Source organism: Oncorhynchus nerka, unplaced genomic scaffold (assembly GCF_034236695.1).
Source record: "Oncorhynchus nerka isolate Pitt River unplaced genomic scaffold, Oner_Uvic_2.0 unplaced_scaffold_1369, whole genome shotgun sequence".
Classification (NCBI taxonomy): domain Eukaryota; kingdom Metazoa; phylum Chordata; class Actinopteri; order Salmoniformes; family Salmonidae; genus Oncorhynchus; species Oncorhynchus nerka.
The window spans coordinates 65,137-78,644 of NW_027039978.1; the positions used below are offsets into that span (position 1 = coordinate 65,137).

At 40.2% G+C, this 13,508-nt stretch overlaps 1 protein-coding gene across 1 annotated transcript; it reads right to left on the reverse strand.

The window, feature by feature from the left end:
• Positions 1-958: 958 nt before the first annotated feature.
• On the reverse strand, positions 959-6,557 carry LOC135568858 (zinc finger protein 239-like). The gene is made up of 2 exons (XM_065015638.1): positions 5,911-6,557; positions 959-1,963 (listed from the first exon to the last, which is right to left on the reverse strand). The coding sequence occupies exons 1-2, from the start codon at positions 6,329-6,331 to the stop codon at positions 1,254-1,256; spliced, it is 1,131 nt and encodes a 376-aa protein (XP_064871710.1). The 5' UTR covers positions 6,332-6,557; the 3' UTR covers positions 959-1,253.
• Positions 6,558-13,508: the final 6,951 nt, after the last annotated feature.

Genomic DNA, 13,508 nt, shown 5'->3' on the forward strand with positions numbered 1-13,508 from the left:
ATTATTTTTAAATCCCATTTTAATATTTACATTTCCAGCATGAAAAATGTCCTGTAATGTTTACAATTGTTCAATACTATATTTACGTATTATGTGTTATGTATTTTAAATGAGTGTTTTCTACATTGTGACATCATTAAAATACTCCTACTACAATGTTAAAACATTCTACATTGTGACATCATTAAAATACTTCTACTACAATGTTAAAACATTCTACATTGTGACATCATTAAAATACTCCTACTACAATGTTAAAACATTCTACATTGTGACATCATTAAAATACTCTTGCTGTTTTATGTTTTTCAATTATTAGCATATTCTGCATTTCTTCAGTTTAATCTGTGAGCAAGAATAAATAAACTCAAACTTTACAGAAAAGCATATAAATATAATTTAAATAGCACACAGGTTAATAGAAAAACACAAACATAATTTCCAGCACATGAAACAAAACTCTCTCTGGTCTGATGAAACCAAGAAAAACTCTTTTGGCCTGAATGACAAGGCTGCAAGAAAAACACATATTTTCAACTTTGAATTTCAACCAAAACAAACGCAGACTGTACGTCGGGCATAGTCTGATTTTTAACATCTTTTCAACAACATCTTGCCTGGTGGGAGGAGCCCAATGTCAAAACACAGTTTTAACGTGTCCAAATCAATAACCAATATGCAGAAAACTTCAACATAAAATGTACTAAAATGACAAATTGAAATGACAAAACATGCCACAACAGTAATCATATTAAAGTAAATATTTTCTCTCACTGGTTAGATAATCTGCAGAAGACAGTCAGCTACATTTCGGAGTGATGCATTTAAATGTAGAGGTCCCCAGAACGAAGAGAAATGCAACACTTATTTGTCATCACTCATATCGAAATCACGTTGAAATCAATTGCCGCGAGAGGGAGGAGATGAGGTTGCACATCCTGATTAAACAAACATAAACCACATGGAATCTGGGTTTAATGTGTACATCACTGGTTAGAGGACAACTTGTGGTAAACAGCTCGCTACATTTTGAAGAGTTGCATTTTGATTCAAGTGGATCACCGACGAGATAAGTGTAACGCAACACTTTTTGTTAATCACATAAATAATAATAAATACTACTCTTTCATTTCAGAACCTGGATTTTTCCCCTGATGAGGCTAATATCCATATCATCATGAAATCAATAGATCAGGGGCAAACATTTAGGGTTCTACATTGTGACATTTTATTGATATCATGGAACAACTCCTTCATGTATGTATTTTCTGATGTCTAATCAGAGATCTTTTACCAGAGTATCTCTTCCCACATTGATCACAGCTATACGATTTCTCTCCTGTGTGTGTTTTCTGGTGTGCAGTCAGCTTGCTAGATGAAACAAAACTCTTCCCACATTGATCACAGCTATAACATTTCTCTCCTGTGTGTGGTCTCTGGTGTACAGTCAGCTGGCTAGATGAAACAAAACTCTTCCCACATTGAGCACAGCTATAAGGTTTCTCTCCAGTGTGAATTCTTTGGTGCGTTTTCAGGCTGCTTGGAACATTAAAACTCTTCCCACAGTCAGTGCAGCTATAAGGTTTCTCTCCAGTGTGAATTCTTTGGTGCGTTTTCAGGCTGCTTGGAACATTAAAACTCTTCCCACAGTCAGTGCAGCTATAAGATTTCTCTCCTGTGTGAATTCTCTGGTGTCTTTTCAGGCTGCTTAGATCAGTAAATCTCTTCCCACATTGATCACAGCTATAAGGTTTCTCTCCTGTGTGGATTCTCTGATGTCTTTTGAGGTCTGCTGAAGAGGTGAATCTCTTCCCACAGTCAGAGCAGCGGTGAGGTTTCTTCCCTGTGTGTTTCCGCTTCTGTTTCTTGAGGTGTTCTGATGTGGAGAGACTCTTCTCTGTCTCCTCAGCATCATGAGGTTGTTGAGGCTCCCCAGAGGATCCACGATCGTCATGTCTCTCTCCTGTGTGAACAACAAAAACAAAGTCAGACAGAAGGTTAAAAGGCCCACAACAGAAATTCACTGTTTATTTTAGCTGAAAGGACAGGCCTCATGCCCATGATGTTTGACAATTGTCTTAAAAAGAAGCAACAACAGCCATATTTAGTCTTATTTTTTTCACCTTAGTAGTAAAGTGGATGATTGTAGGCTAGAAATACATTTTTAAAGTTGCTGAAATCCACTAATGGAGTGTGCCCACTAGTTATGGACTTTATCTGATCACTAGTTATGGATGTAATATCTGGTAGGCCCCTTCTGTGTTTGCTAAATGTATATATCTGCACCACTAGTTATGGATGTAGTATATCTGGTAATGAGGAAACCACTAGTTATGGATGTAGTATATCTGGTAATGAGGAAACCACTTTGGTTGCAGAAACTCTTCCCTGTTATGGATGTAGTATATCTAATGAGGAAACCACTAGTTATGGATGTAGTATATCTGGTAATGAGGAAACCACTAGTTATGGATGTAGTAAACCACTAGTTATGGATGTAGTATATCTGGTAATGAGGAAACCACTAGTTATGGATGTGTATATCTGGTAATGAGGAAACCACTAGTTATGGATGTAGTATATCTGGTAATGAGGAAACCACTAGTTATGGATGTAGTATATCTGGTAATGAGGAAACTAGTTATGGATGTAGTATATCACCACTAGTTATGGATGTAGTATATCTGGTAATGAGGGAAACCACTAGTTATGGATGTAGTATATCTGGTAATGAGGAAACCACTAGTTATGGATGTAGTATATCTGGTATATCTGGTTAATGAGTATATCTGGTAATGAAACCACTAGTTATGGATGTAGTATATCTGGTAATGAGGAAACCACTAGTTATGGATGTAGTATATCTGGTAATGAGGAAACCACTAGTTATGGATGTAGTATATCTGGTAATGAGGAAACCACTAGTTATGGATGTAGTATATCTGGTAATGAGGAAACCACTAGTTATGGATGTAGTATATCTGGTAATGAGGAAACCACTAGTTATGGATGTAGTATATCTGGTAATGAGGAAACCACTAGTTATGGATGTAGTATATCTGGTAATGAGGAAACCACTAGTTATGGATGTAGTATATCTGGTAATGAGTAGTAAACCACTAGTTATGGATGTAGTATATCTGGTAATGAGGAAACCACTAGTTATGGATGTAGTATATCTGGTAATGAGGAAACCACTAGTTATGGATGTAGTATATCTGGTAATGAGGAAACCACTAGGAAACCACTAGTTATGGATGTAGTATATCTGGTAATGAGGAAACCACTAGTTATGGATGTAGTATATCTGGTAATGAGGAAACCACTAGTTATGGATGTAGTATATCTGGTAATGAGGAAACCACTAGTTATGTTATATGGAATGAGGAAACCACTAGTTAGGATAGTATATCTGGTAATGAGGAAACCACTAGTTATGGATGTAGTATATCTGGTAATGAGGAAACCACTGAGGAAATGGATGTAGTATATCTGGTAATGAGGAAACCACTAGTTATGGAAGTATATCTGGTAATGACCACTAGTTATGGATGTAGTATATCTGGTAATGAGGAAACCACTAGTTATGGATGTAGTATATCTGGTAATGAGGAAACCACTAGTTATGGATGTAGTATATCTGTAATGAGGAAACCACTAGTTATGGATGTAGTATATCTGTAATGATCTGGTAATGAGGAAACCACTAGTTATGGATGTAGTATATCTGGTAATGAGGAAACCACTAGTTATGGATGTAGTATATCTGGTAATGAGGAAACCACTAGTTATGGATATAGTATATCTGGTAATGAGGAAACCAAAATGGTGAGCGAAGATTTTGTTTTTTCATAATGTATTTTGAATATTACAGCTCACTATCATCGCAGATCAGGATGCTACTGAAGGAAACTCACATTAAGCTCTGTGTCTATTCACTAATTCACCACCGTGGGGGAAAACTCAGGGGAGTTCTCATAGGCTGACAGCAAAAATAGCCTCCATTTACAGGTTGAATATGAGTGCATTTCACACTACTTTCGGGTTATAATTGTAATATAATGTGTTATTGTCACAAATCAACTGCTTTATACTTTTTTTTTTAAACACTTCAACCAGTAAAATGCTCATTGGCTAGCTTTGCTACCAGCCTGTCAATGAGCGTTAGCATTCAAGCTAACAACTTATGCATCCAAAATAGGTATTGTGCAACTTTCACAACCAAATATATGACCCGCCGTCTCTATTCAGTCTTATGTAGCAACCTTTTAAATGGTGTTTATTTTTTTACATTGGATAAAAGTACAGACTGAGCTTCTACATGGTATCATACACTGTGATTGGAGGAAAACATGAGGAAGTAATGACTCAGAGCTTCTACATGGTGTATTATACACTGTGATTGGAGAAAACATGAGGAAGTAATGACTCAGAGCTTCTAAATGGTATCATACACTGTGATTGGAGGAAACATGAGGAAGTAATGACTCAGAGCTTCTACATGGTGTATTATACACTGTGATTGGAGGAAACATGAGGAAGTAATGACTCAGAGCTTCTAAATGGTATCATACACTGTGATTGGAGGAAACATGAGGAAGTAATGTAGATTTTTTTTTAATTACAAAAATTAAATTTATAGGCCTTTATATCACAAGTTGCACTTCACTATATTGGATCAAGGTTACTACGTATGTAACCACGGTTACGTTTCACTATATTGGATCGAAGGTTACTACGTAGGTAACCACGGTTACGTTTCACTATATTGGATCGAAGGTTACTACGTATGTAACCACGGTTACGTTTCACTATATTGGATCGAAGGTTTGTCGTATGTAACCACGTGTTCTTTCACTATATTGCGGTTACACTGTAACGACGTTTCACTGATCGAAGGTTTGTCGTACTGGTGTTTTGTTAGCGTTACACTACGACCTGTGTGGTTTGTCGTACTGGTGTTTTGTTAGCGTTACACTACGACTGTGTGGTTTGTCGTACTGGTGTTTTGTTAGCGTTACACTACGACTCCGTGTGGTTTGTCGTACTGGTGTTTTGTTAGCGTTACACTACGATCCGTGTGGTTTGTCGTACTGGTGTTTTGTTAGCGGTACACTACGATCCGTGTGGTTTGTCGTACTGGTGTTTTGTTAGCGGTACACTACGACTCTGTGTGTATCCATTAGTATGGTGGCTCTTGCTGCCACAAACTGTATTTCACCTTTTACACAACTTGACGGCTGGCTTGTTCTATGTGTGTATGTAACCACGGTTACGTTGTGAATTGCTTTAACATGTTTCTCCGGGTTCTGCTCCGCCGTAGCGTGGGTTCTCTTGTCCATAATTTGCAAATAAATTCATTAAAAATCATACAATGTGATTTTCTGGATTTTTTTTTTCTCATTTTGTCTGTCATAGTTGAAGTGTACCTATGATGAAAATTACAGGCCTCTCATCTTTTTAAGTGGGAGAACTTGCACAATTGGTGGCTGACTAAATACTTTTTTGCCCCACTGTAACTTATAAACGCCTCAAATGTTTCAACTCTATTTCCCCATCAGAAACCAAAACATAAGCTCCTATAACACCACTGTTGGTAAATTAACACTGTATAGCCTCGGAATCTGGTTAAACTATCATTATGACATACAATGGATTTTCTGAATTTTTTTTTCTATTTTGATAGTATGTACCTATGATGAAAATCTTATACTATATATTAGAAACCTGGTTAAAACTATCATTATGACCTCAAATGTTTCAACCAGTCCTAAATAAAACATAGGTCCAAACACCACTGGATGAAGCACTGTATAGCCGATTTCCCCTTCATTATGACATCATGGATGAATTCTAGAATCAGTTCAACAACTGCAGAGTTTGTGCTTCTGTTTTTAAGACAGTACTTACTAGTGTTAATCAGGGAATGGTTTCTCAAAACCATTTTATGGCTAAGTTCATCATTTGAACCATTGGACGCCTTAAGATGCCTTTGGGAATCCGGGCCCAGATATCCAGTTTCCTCCTCTTCTTCCTCCTCCTCCTTTTTCGATGTGACAGTCACCTCCCCCTCCTCCTCTTTCACTCCAAAAACTGCATCCTCCTCTTTCTCTTCCTCCTCTTCTTTTACTGTAACATCCTCCTCTTCTTTCACTGAAACGTCTTTCTCTTCTTCTTTCACTGTAACAGCCTCACCCTCCACTTGTTTTTGTATTGTAACATCCTCCTCTTCCTTCTCCTCTTTGACGACAATGTTCAGCCCCAGATCTTCTTTCTCCGTCCAGCAGACCTCCTCTTCTTTATCAGGAGGAGAGTAGTTTAGTGAACTCATGGTCGCGGATGTTAGCTTGCTAGGCTAATGCTAACTTAACAAGCCCGCTAGCTCACTAACAACAACACCGTAAATATGAAATTAAATGGGATACCTAACTAAACGACAGAAGTTGATTTAAAACACAGTGGCTAATATACACGAAAGCGTCTAAAGAGTTTTATTGGTTCGTCTCTGTTGTCTATCAAGCTACGGAGGTTTCTGACGAACTGTTGCTACTGTTGAAAGAATCGTTCCGTCCACTACATTATACGTCACACCACGTCACACCAGCAGCATCGCCTTAAATTCCACATCACCGTATGCTGACTGGAGTGGGAAAAATACCATAGTAAAATATTGTTATGACTATAACATTTGTTGTCACCTTCAATTATTGCACATTTTCTTATAAAAATATATTTTAACACTGTCTGCTCAGGCAAATTTGCCAAACTCCTAAACTTGGAACTTGGAACCAATCAGATGTCCCGTACATGGTGCTGTAGCAGCCAATGGCCTGCTTTTATCTACGATGCAACTACAGCCTTTTGTGAAGAACGTGAGCTGCTGTCTAATGATAAATATAAGAATATACTATATATCCTAGAAACCTGGTTAAAACTATCATTATGACCTCGTGTACGGCCAGTCCTAAATAATTTATAGGTCCAAATATGGATGAAGCAACTGCCGATTTCCCCTTTAACACCACACATCAGTTCAACCACTCTAAATTCCAAGCATCTGCCTCTAACCCTAGGAAGCTCTTTGCAACCTTCTCCTCCCTCCTGAATCCTCCTCCCCCCCCTCCTCCCTCTCTGCAGATGACTTCGTCAACCATTTTGAAAAGAAGGTCGACGACATCCGATCCTTGTTTGCTAAGTCAAACGACACCGCTGGTTCTGCTCACACTGCCCTACCCTGTGCTCTGACCTCTTTCTCCCCTCTCTCTCCAGATGAAATCTTGCGTCTTGTGACGGCCGGACGCCCAACAACCTGCCCGCTTGACCCTATCCCCTCCTCTCTTCTCCAGACCATTTCCGGAGACGTTCTCCCTTACCTCACCTCGCTCATCAACTCATCCCTGACCGCTGGCTACGTCCCTTCCGTCTTCAAGAGAGCGAGAGTTGCACCCCTTCTGAAAAAACCTACACTCGATCCCTCCGATGTCAACAACTACAGACCAGTATGTATCCCTTCTTTCTTTTCTCTCCAAAACTCTTGAACGTGCCGTCCTTGGCCAGCTCTCCCGCTATCTCTCTCAGAATGACCTTCTTGATCCAAATCAGTCAGGTTTCAAGACTAGTCATTCAACTGAGACTGCTCTTCTCTGTATCACGGAGGCGCTCCGCACTGCTAAAGCTAACTCTCTCTCCTCTGCTCTCATCCTTCTAGACCTATCGGCTGCCTTCGATACTGTGAACCACCAGATCCTCCTCTCCACCCTCTCCGAGTTGGGCATCTCCGGCGCGGCCCACGCTTGGATTGCGTCCTACCTGACAGGTCGCTCCTACCAGGTGGCGTAGCGAGAATCCGTCTCCACACCACGTGCTCTCACCACTGGTGTCCCCCAGGGCTCTGTTCTAGGCCCTCTCCTATTCTCGCTATACACCAAGTCACTTGGCTCTGTCATAACCTCACATGGTCTCTCCTATCATTGCTATGCAGACGACACACAATTAATCTTCTCCTTTCCCCCTTCTGATGACCAGGTGGCGAATCGCATCTCTGCATGTCTGGCAGACATATCAGTGTGGATGACGGATCACCACCTCAAGCTGAACCTCGGCAAGACGGAGCTGCTCTTCCTCCCGGGGAAGGACTGCCCGTTCCATGATCTCGCCATCACGGTTGACAACTCCATTGTGTCCTCCTCCCAGAGCGCTAAGAACCTTGGCGTGATCCTGGACAACACCCTGTCGTTCTCAACTAACATCAAGGCGGTGGCCCGTTCCTGTAGGTTCATGCTCTACAACATCCGCAGAGTACGACCCTGCCTCACACAGGAAGCGCGCAGGTCCTAATCCAGGCACTTGTCATCTCCCGTCTGGATTACTGCAACTCGCTGTTGGCTGGGCTCCCTGCCTGTGCCATTAAACCCCTACAACTCATCCAGAACGCCGCAGCCCGTCTGGTGTTCAACCTTCCCAAGTTCTCTCACGTCACCCCGCTCCTCCACTCTCTCCACTGGCTTCCAGTTGAAGCTCGCATCCGCTACAAGACCATGGTGCTTGCCTACGGAGCTGTGAGGGGAACGGCACCTCAGTACCTCCAGGCTCTGATCAGGCCCTACACCCAAACAAGGGCACTGCATTCATCCACCTCTGGCCTGCTCGCCTCCCTACCACTGAGGAAGTACAGTTCCCGCTCAGCCCAGTCAAAACTGTTCGCTGCTCTGGCCCACCAATGGTGGAACAAACTCCCTCACGACGCCAGGACAGCGGAGTCAATCACCACCTTCCGGAGACACCTGAAACCCCACCTCTTTAAGGAATACCTAGGATAGGATAAAGTAATCCCTCTCACCCCCCTTAAAAGATTTAGATGCACTACTGTTCCACTGGATGTCATAAGGTGAATGCACCAATTTGTAAGTCGCTCTGGATAAGAGCGTCTGCTAAATGACTTAAATGTAAATGTAAATAAGTTTCAAGAGTGCATTTGAAATATTCAGCATGCAATAAGAACTATCTTGATTGTAAGATATAAACAAACATGAACTTTCCTACTAAAAGAAGAAGGGAAGTAAAGACATGACCTTGTTATTTCTAGCAGCTTGAAGGCTGGAGGGAGAGAGAGGAGCGAGGGACAGGGACAGAGGCTATAATGGTGCTCCTAGAAATAGAACTTGAGGTTTGCTCACAGCGTTTGTTGACCCACCAGGTTCATGGTTTCTCTAGGCTGTGACTCACTCTGTCTCATTCCCAACCTATGTGTTTGTTGACCCACCAGGTTCATGGTTTCTCTAGGCTGTGACTCACTGTCTCATTCCCAACCTATGCGTTTGTTGATCCACCAAGTTCATGGTTTCTCTAGGCTGTGACTCACTCTGTCTCATTCCCAACCTATGCGACTGCAGATAGACTGTCAGATAGAAGCCACTCCTCACTAAAAGGCACATGAAAGCCTCACTTGGAGTTTGCCAAACGGCACCGAGAAAAAAAAAAAAAGATAGAAAAAAGAAAAAGATTATCTGGTCTGATGAAACCAAGATTGAACTCTTTGCCCTGAATGCCAAGCGTCACATCTGGAGGAAACCTGGCACCATCCCTACGGTGAAGCATGGTGGTGGCAGCATCATGCTGTGGGGATGTTTTTCAGCGGCAGGGACTGGGAGACTAGTCAGGATCGAGGGTAAGATGAACGGAGAAAAGTCCAGAGAGATCCTTGATGAAAACTTCTCCAGAGCGCTCGGGACATCAGACTTGGGCAAATGTTCACTTTTCATTCAGAACAACGGCCCTAAGCACACAGCCAAGATAACGCGGGAGTGGCATCGGGACAAGTCTCTGAATGTCCTTGAGTAGCCCAGCCAGAGCCCGGACTTGAACAGAAAATAGCTGTGCCACTCCCCATCCAACCTGACAGAGGTTGAGAGGATCTGCAGAGTAGAATGGGAGAAACTCCCCAAATACAGATGTGCCAAACTTGTAGTGTCATACCCAAGAAGACTCAAGGCTATAATCTCTGCCAAAGGTGCATCAACAAAGTACTGAGTAAAGGGTCTGAATACTTATGTAAATGTCATATTTTATTTATTTCACCTTTATTTAACCAGGTAGGCTACCGAAGAAGACTCGAGGCTATAATCTCTGCCAAAGGTGCTTCAACAAAGTACTGAGTAAAGGGTCTGAATACTTATGTAAATGTCATATTTCATTTACATTTTTAAAAATCTTTATAAATGAGCAAAAAATATACAAAAAATCAGTGTGCTTTGTCATTATGGGGTATTGTGATGTCATTATGGTGTATTGTGATGTCATTATGGGGTATTGTGATGTCATTACGGGGTATTTTGTGTAGAATGATGAGGATTATTAATACTTTTTAAAATCCATTTTAGAATAATTAGTTGATTAATAAGACCCATTTAGAATAATAACATAATAATATGTGAAAAAATTATATTGATGTATATATATATTTATTTATATATATTTATGATATTTCAAGAGGTCTGAATACTTTCTAAACGCACTGGACATAGCATAAATGCTCAGTCTCTAACGGTGCATCTCTGAGCTGAGGTTAACTCAATCATTTATTAATGCTAAGACATCAATGTTAAGATATATATATATTAGAACGTCTCTAACTGTGCATCTCTGAGCTGAGGTTAACTCAATCATTTAATGCTAAGACATCAATGTTAGCTCCTTGTCCCTCAGCCTTAATAATAGTTGCATAATGGTAAACCTGGACACTTGCATCTTATAGTATTCTGAGTGGTGACGATAGGCTCACAACCTTGGCTATACCCACTGGATTCTATTACGGGCCCTATAGCGTTCACATGGTCATGGAGTCAGATTGATGATTGTAGTTTATTAGTATTCAACATCATTATTACACTGCAAAATGGAGACCCCTCATCCTCAGTCGATGGGGATTTCCACCAACCTACATAATGGTTGGATCATTTCCACCAACCTACATAATGGTTGGATCACTTCCACCAACCTACATAATGGTTGGATCATTTCCACCAACCTACATAATGGTTGGATCATTTCCACCAACCTACATAATGGTTGGATCATTTCCACCAACCTACATAATGGTTGGATCATTTCCACCAACCTACATAATGGTTGGATCATTTCCACCAACCTACATAATGGTTGGATTATTTCCACCAACCTACATAATGGTTGGATCATTTCCACCAACCTACATAATGGTTGGATCATTTCCACCAACCTACATAATGGTTGGATCATTTCTACCAACCTACATAATGGTTGGATCATTTCTACCAACCTACATAATGGTTGGATCATTTCTACCAACCTACATTATGGTTGGATCATTTCCACCAACCAACATCATGGTTGGATCATTTCCACCAACCTACATAATGGTTGAATCATTTCCACCAACCAACATCATGGTTGGATCATTTCCACCAACCTACATAATGGTTGGATCATTTCCACCAACCTACATAATGGTTGGATCATTTCCACCAACCTACATAATGGTTGGATCATTTCTACCAACCTACATAATGGTTGGATCATTTCCACCAACCTACATAATGGTTGGATCATTTCCACCAACCTACATAATGGTTGGATCATTTCCACCAACCTACATAATGGTTGGATCATTTCCACCAACCTACATAATGGTTGGATCATTTCCTCCAACCTACATAATGGTTGGATCATTTCCTCCAACCTACATAATGGTTGGATAATTTCCACCAACCTACATAATGGTTGGATCATTTCCACCAACCTACATAATGGTTGGATCATTTCCTCCAACCTACATAATGGTTGGATCATTTCCACCAACCTCCATAATGGTTGGATCATTTCTACCAACCTACATAATGGTTGGATCATTTCCACCAACCTACATAATGGTTGGATCATTTCCACCAACCTACATAATGGTTGGATCATTTCTACCAACCTACATAATGGTTGGATCATTTCCACCAACCTACATAATGGTTGGATCATTTCCACCAACCTACATAATGGTTGGATCATTTCCACCAACCTACATAATGGTTGGATCATTTCCACCAACCTACATAATGGTTGGATCATTTCCACCAACCTACATAATGGTTGGATCATTTCCTCCAACCTACATAATGGTTAGATCATTTCCTCCAACCTACATAATGGTTGGATAATTTCCACCAACCTACATAATGGTTGGATCATTTCCACCAACCTACATAATGGTTGGATCATTTCCTCCAACCTACATAATGGTTGGATCATTTCCACCAACCTACATAATGGTTGGATCATTTCCTCCAACCTACATAATGGTTGGATCATTTCCTCCAACCTCCATAATGGTTGGATCATTTCCACCAACCTACATAATAGTTGGATCATTTCTACCAACCTACATAATGGTTGGATCATTTCCACCAACCTACATAATAGTTGGATCATTTCTACCAACCTACATAATGGTTGGATCATTTCCACCAACCTACATAATGGTTGGATCATTTCCTCCAACCTACATAATGGTTGGATCATTTCCTCCAACCTCCATAATGGTTGGATCATTTCTACCAACCTACATAATAGTTGGATCATTTCTACCAACCTACATAATGGTTGGATCATTTCCACCAACCTACATAATGGTTGGATCATTTCCAAACTAAATGGTGACTCTCCAGTCGATGGGGATTTCGATATTACACAACAATTTCAACAAAAAATGTACTGGATTGGTTGAAAAGTGATAAACATACCATGTACTATTTTTACACAATAATTTAACCTTTATTTAACTAGGCATTTCAGTTGAGAAGAAATTCTTATTTACAATGACGGCCTAGGAACCTGGGAACAGATTTTTATCTTGTCAGCTCTGGGATTCGATCCAACCGTTCGGTTACTGGCCCAACGCTCTAACCACTAGGCTACCTGCTCGATCCAACTGTTCGGTTACTGGCCCAACGCTCTAACCACTAGGCTACCTGCCGACTTATACTGAATTGATAGTTTTTCATACTAAAATCGACCAAGATATGTGTCGCTCTTACACATATTTGTTAATTTGTGTTGATTGGTCGGTCATTGAGTTAATTTGTGTTGATTGGTCGGTCATTGAGTTAATTTGTGTTGATTGGTCGGTCATTGAGTTAATTTGTGTTGATTGGTCAGTCATTGAGTTAATTTGTGTTGATTGGTCAGTCATTGAGTTAATTTGTGTTGATTGGTCAGTCATTGAGTTAATTTGTGTTGATTGGTCAGTCATTGAGTTAATTTGTTTTGCAATATTTTCAAATCAAATCAAGCTTTATTTATACAGAACATTTCAGACATGGCTTCACATGAAATAACTAATGGAAAACAATGAAAATAAAAACTACTATGAGGATAAATCCTAAAGAATAACAATAAAACTGAAAAGACTAATGATCTAAGGAAATTACATTAATAAAAATAGTAAGAATATAATATATGTAATACGCAACCAGAAATATAAT

Bases quoted from the DNA above. Each gene is read 5' to 3' on its own strand.
- LOC135568858 (XM_065015638.1), bottom strand. From the start codon at position 6,331: ATGAGTTCACTAAACTACTCTCCTCCTGATAAAGAAGAGGAGGTCTGC. The intron at 1,964-5,910 runs GTAAGTACTGTC...TTGTTCACACAG, and splicing joins CCATTCCCTGATTAACACTA to GAGAGAGACATGACGATCGT.